Source organism: Arachis ipaensis, chromosome B10 (genome assembly GCF_000816755.2).
Source record: "Arachis ipaensis cultivar K30076 chromosome B10, Araip1.1, whole genome shotgun sequence".
In the NCBI taxonomy this organism is placed as follows: Eukaryota; Viridiplantae; Streptophyta; class Magnoliopsida; order Fabales; family Fabaceae; genus Arachis; species Arachis ipaensis.
This window is the reverse complement of record NC_029794.2, coordinates 132,106,673-132,112,154: the sequence shown is the minus strand read 5'-3', so window position 1 is coordinate 132,112,154 and position 5,482 is coordinate 132,106,673. Positions and strand designations below refer to the sequence as shown.

General features: G+C 34.6%; 2 protein-coding genes across 3 annotated transcripts; both read left to right on the top strand.

The window, feature by feature from the left end:
- Positions 212–2,073, top strand: LOC107623901. Of its 2 annotated transcripts, none has more exons than XM_016326300.2 (4): positions 212–355; positions 838–1,031; positions 1,126–1,192; positions 1,413–2,073. In XM_016326300.2, exons 2-4 carry the CDS (start codon positions 871–873, stop codon positions 1,707–1,709), a joined length of 525 nt encoding a protein of 174 aa, XP_016181786.1. In that variant the 5' UTR covers positions 212–355; positions 838–870; the 3' UTR covers positions 1,710–2,073. The 2 variants fall into 2 exon arrangements, with proteins under 2 accessions (XP_016181786.1, XP_016181787.1); XM_016326301.2 differs by having other exon boundaries at positions 1,129–1,192; positions 1,413–1,764.
- Positions 3,251–4,862, top strand: LOC107623099 (ribulose bisphosphate carboxylase small chain 1, chloroplastic). Its single transcript, XM_016325246.2, has 3 exons — positions 3,251–3,675; positions 4,185–4,319; positions 4,460–4,862. The coding sequence occupies exons 1-3, from the start codon at positions 3,496–3,498 to the stop codon at positions 4,688–4,690; spliced, it is 546 nt and encodes a 181-aa protein (XP_016180732.1). The 5' UTR covers positions 3,251–3,495; the 3' UTR covers positions 4,691–4,862.

The window sequence follows — 5,482 nt, the reverse complement described above, 5'->3', positions numbered from 1 at the left end:
AGCCAAACTTGAACTTAGTCTAGCTTAACTAAACTCGGCTCACTTCCAGCCCTTAGTAACCACCATAGAATCTCCCTTTACAACAATAGTGGTTGTGGTTGAATAATAACTACAATTTCCCCAACTGCCAAACGAGTTGTCCAAGTCCAACAGAAAATCTATTGCGTCACTGAAACGCTGTCGTTTAACGAAGTTAACTCTTTCTGTAAAAATTTTTCCCAAACCACAAAAAAAAAACTATCATTTCTTTTTTCACTATAAAAATAAATTGAACCAGCAGTAGCTGACTTCCTCTCCTTCTCTTGTTGCCAGCTCCATTCACTTTCTTCTTTCAAAGGCTTCCTTCAATTTAAAGGTTTCTCTCTCCTTCTCTTCTTTTTTTTTTTTTTTTTTTTTTTTTTTTTTTTTTTGTGTTTGTGTTTTTGTTTTCTTAAGTAAAGATCTATTTTGAAAACCTTTTATTGGTGCTGTTTAGAGACTTTGATTTTCGGAGGGTTTCCTGACACCAAAAAAAATTGTTTTTTAATTATTTTTATTTCATAATCCGGAAAAGAGTTTGAAGATTTATGAATATTTGAATTCAGATCTGCTATGATTTGATTTATAGGGTTTGGAATTTTAGGGAAAATAGGAAATAGGTTGCTGAATTTCTTATAAAATAATATAGTTTCTTAAGTCACTTGAATTGATGCGGCTAAGTGGACATGCTAGCAAATCCGTTACATTTTTTTTTGAATTATTTGAAATCTTGAGTCAGTAGTGTTAGCTTTTCGTTTATATGTTTATTTTTCTTTTGGCTATTATCTTTAATTTGTGTTAATTTTTCTGTGCTTTTAGGCGTTCTACTGTGGAATAACACCAATTTTGAAGATGAACTGTTATAGCCTTCAGCAGAACGCCTTTGCAGCCTGTGAAGAGAGGAGAGGCTCTATTAACCTTGCTGATCAGAAGGAGCCTGTCGTTTGCCCCAAGCCTCGACGAGTTGGCGTTTTATGTAACATGCCTATGAGGCCCTTAAGATGGCATTTCAAGTAACTAACTCCGTTGATTCTTATGCATTTTACTGAGTTTTGATGACAATGCTTGTGCCTTAATTGTATTTGTGTTTGTGGCTCACTTTTTTAGTAGTCAACAAGCTGAGGGGTCTGATTCGAAAGCGGGAGCAGAGCTACTAGACATTATATTCAAGAGGGTATGTTATATTATATATTCCTAAGCCTTTGTTACATGTCCCAGGATTTGTCTTAGAATTATTTTACATCTTTGTAATGTGTTGTGGTTTTTGTAGATGGTTCTTTGTTCTTTAGGAAGAAAGTTCTCGGATATGTCAATGGTTTAGGGTTCAAAGAGATGAAATCTTGATGTAGTAGATGTTCTCTAACTTTGATCTTTGATTTATTTAATTGCTATAGGAGAATCATGGGGAGGAATTTTTTAATCAAGTAGCATCATCTCCTCCATATTTTTGTGGATCTCCTCCGGTTCGGGCGGCTAACCCCTTGATCCAGGATGCACGATTTGGAGACGAAAGGAACAACCCAATATCAGTAATCTCATCGCCGTCAGGCTTACCATCTCCATCTTCGGCATCTCGCAAAGGAGGATGTGTTAGGATGAGTTTTGGACTTAAACCAGCCGAGGTTAGAGTAGAAGGATTTGATTGCCTCAACAGGGATCGCCAGAATTCCAGGATACCTGCTTTTGCTTAAAAACTCCATTCAGGAAGTGTACATAGAAGGAGCCAAGTGTGACCTATCTTAAAAAGAAAAATGACTTAATTAGAAAGAAAATATCTTTTGAGTAGTTTAAGGGAAAAATGCAGAGGAAGCCTAACCTTGTGTTCTTGAGAAAGTTTGAAGTGTAGAGCATGCTCTTTTTTTGTTCCTTGTAATATAAGGCTGTTAGATCTGAGTGTCTTCTAATATTTTTAGGTGATCACCTCAAGAGTCTCATGTATATATAGGGTTGCTGATTTAATGATTTTGCATATGATCCTTGTAAATATATTTTAGCTAATAACTATGCAATGTCTATCATATTTAATATTTTTTGAATTAAATTAAATTGCTATTACTGTTTTGATATTCCATTATCCTGTTCTCATTTCCAACTTATCTATTTTGCCTTGCAACTCATAACATAAATAACATCATATCTTTCTCTATATATGAAAACACATTTACCAAATTCTAATATATCACAAATTCACCATTCAAAAATCAGATAAGCTTCCTATCATAAACTCCTAAGGTTCATATTCTTTGGTGAGGATGAAGTTGTCCCCTTCAAGTCCAAATCAGTTTTACTCCCTTCTATTCTAGTATGGAGCTTAAAGTGAGAAGAGAAATGAAGAGGGAGGTGAATGGTGTTAGGTTGATGAGGGATGGAGAAAGAGAGAATGTGGGGAAGAGAGTATTGAGAGAATATGTTTGTGTTGTGAATATATGAGGAGAGATTGAGAAGTTTGAGAGTGAGAGTTAATTACGGATTAAGGAAGTGATAAGTTATATGAAAGAAAAAAGTCTAGGGAGCTAACTATAGTATAAACCAACTAAGCTAACTCCCTTTTGTTTAGAGCCTACAATCTCATATACACATACTAATTACAAGTGATTCTAAAAGACATTTGTTTCTATGAATTCTCACCTCTGTAGTTTTGCATATCCATGTTATTTCTAGGTTCACAGGAGTACAGGACCTAGTGAGATCGTGATAAATACTTATGGGACTGAAATGGATATGAAGAAGTTGAAAGACACATGCTTATATCACTATTCAATTGTAAAGACTTGTAGTTCTCTTCTCCTTATTGTTTAATTTGTATTTCTTCTGGGATTAGGAGTTAATTAAGATTAAACTAAACATAGCCTGAGTTCGAATATGGAAGCTCTCACGGGAATCGAACAAATCTTCTTTCTTCCTATTGTATATTTTGTAACCACCAATATCATATCTAAAAAATCAAGAGACTCAATATTTCTTAACAGTTGTGTCGAGTTAATTGAATCATTATATTTTAAAATGAAAACAAATTACTTGTCTATGATGGTAGATTGTCTTTTTTTTTTCCTTAATCTTTTTTTATTTTAATTTGTTTTCTTTTAATTAAGAAAATTCTATAAAATTCAAAATCCATACGAAAAATTGTTTACAGATTTTCATTTTTGGGCAGGATAATTGTTTGTAAATTGTGCGGTCCACTGTGTGTAAAACAATTTTATGTGAAGCCAAAACAATTCATTGCCATAACACAACCATGATATGTTTTGGTTGTTTGTATTCCATTTTGTGACTGCAAGCCAAGATAGAATAGATAACTATCAAAGAATTCTGCACCAACCAATCACCTCAACTTTTTAGGCCATTGGATTACAAGCCCCAACACCATTATATAAACCAAGTTTGAGAAGAAGCTTGGCAGATCAAGCAAATAAGAAAGAAACACCTATATAATATATATAACTCCTTAGCAGAAGAAGCTAGGGAGAAGAAAACATGGCTTCCTCCATGATCTCCGCCCCTGCTTTCACCACCGTTAACCGTGCCTCCCCGGCACAGGCTAACATGGTGGCTCCATTCAGTGGCCTGAAATCCTTGGGTGGCTTCCCAGTCACCAGAAAGACCAACGACATCACCTCCGTCGCTAACAACGGCGGAAGAGTCCAATGCATGCAGGTAACAACCTAACATAACATAACAACACATCCACTTGCAATGAATGTTAATGAGAACAATCCCGCTACATTACCAACAATATTTCTGCCAACTTCTCCCAACTCTTGTTTATGATTTTGTTTAATAAAAGTGTCTTTGTAGATGTGTCTAACAAAAATGTCTTGTTTATAACTGTGTCTAATGAAAGTGTCTTTATATATATATTTTTTGGATATATCTCCTTATACATGTGTTTAAAATATAATAATTAATTATTGTTGATAATAAGTTGGCAGATAGTATATTGGTACCCTATACTTTTCCTAATGAGAAAGTTTTAGAGGTGAATACTTTCATTAAAATTTAGCCAACATTTAACCATTAAAAAAAAGTGTCTAATCCTATATTATTAGATATAATCTCGTACCGTTAAAAATACTAATAATGACTAATTAATAATTACAAATCACAAAATGTGCTGGCACCTAATACTAGTGGAATGTTAATGAATGGATGAATGATTGTACCAGGTATGGCCACCACTTGGGAAGAAGAAGTTCGAGACTCTTTCATACTTGCCAGACCTGAACGAAGAGCAATTGAGAAAGGAAGTAGACTACCTTCTAAGGAAGGGATGGGTTCCGTGCTTGGAATTCGAAGTCGGGGTCAGTTAGTTACATATTTTAACGGCTCTTTCTTGTAAACTAACTAACTAACTAACACGAATGTTGCGTGTTGGTGGTTAGTTACATATTTGAACGGCTATTTGTTGTTTGGTAACCTACTAACAAACTGTTGTGTGCAGTACGGATTTCCATACCGTGAGAACCACAGGTCACCGGGATACTATGACGGAAGGTACTGGACAATGTGGAAGCTTCCCATGTTTGGATGCACCGACTCAGGTCAGGTCATCAAGGAACTTCAGGAGGCTAAGGCTGCATACCCCAAGGCATTCGTCCGTATCATCGGTTTCGACAACGTTCGCCAAGTGCAGTGCATCAGCTTCATCGCTTACAAGCCAGAGGGCTACTAAATCTTATAAAACGAACGAATCATTCCTAGATCTCTCTTTTGTTGGTGGCTTTGTGCTTAACCGTTTGTAACAACTCTGCTTCTGCTTTCTTTTCTATTTTTTTTCTCTTTTTGATATTTCATCCTCTGCACTTTGATTTCCGTTGTGGAATAATAAACTGTTTTTTTTAAGATCCTTTGAGCTTGTTGCATTTCTTTCCATTTATGGTTATATTACGGAATAAACATAAAATAAAGCATATGCTATACGTTGCAACGCCTTTTTGGTTTTGTATTGTTGGCGTTAATGTTGTGAGTTGTGACTGGACCCTTTGGATAGCTACATTTGTGGACAATGCTAACTTTAGATAAAGAAATAGATAACAATCCTAAGATTGATAGTAGTGTGTGTGTCTTATGAAGAAAACATGTAATGTTTTGAAAATGGAAAATTATATAAAGGACACGCATTATGTATTTCGCATGCTTCCATGATTATATTGAGGATTCTGTTATGAAGGTGAGAAAGGTGAGGAACTCAGAGATGAGAGAGAACACGTTATATTTAAATGTTGTGGTACTTACTAGTAGTACCTGTAAAAACATTGAGTATAGTGCAAATGTGCAATACAGAATCTGTAAAGACTAAAGAGAAATGATTTGGGAATTAGGATAAGGGTGATAGTGATAAAATATATATTTTTATATTTATTTATTTTTCAGTTTTAAGGTTGTATTAATATCATTTTTTTTTCTATTTATCATGTAATTTACTTATTTTTTTTATTTAAATTGAGAAAAATGTGCATTAAAA

Coding starts and splice junctions, on each gene's coding strand:
- LOC107623901 (XM_016326300.2), top strand. CDS start 871: ATGAACTGTTATAGCCTTCAGCAGAACGCCTTTGCAGCCTGTGAAGAG. Junction 1,032..1,125: donor CCCTTAAGATGGCATTTCAA/GTAACTAACTCC, acceptor TCACTTTTTTAG/TAGTCAACAAGCTGAGGGGT. Junction 1,193..1,412: donor TAGACATTATATTCAAGAGG/GTATGTTATATT, acceptor TAATTGCTATAG/GAGAATCATGGGGAGGAATT.
- LOC107623099 (XM_016325246.2), top strand. CDS start 3,496: ATGGCTTCCTCCATGATCTCCGCCCCTGCTTTCACCACCGTTAACCGT. Junction 3,676..4,184: donor GAAGAGTCCAATGCATGCAG/GTAACAACCTAA, acceptor TGATTGTACCAG/GTATGGCCACCACTTGGGAA. Junction 4,320..4,459: donor GCTTGGAATTCGAAGTCGGG/GTCAGTTAGTTA, acceptor TGTTGTGTGCAG/TACGGATTTCCATACCGTGA.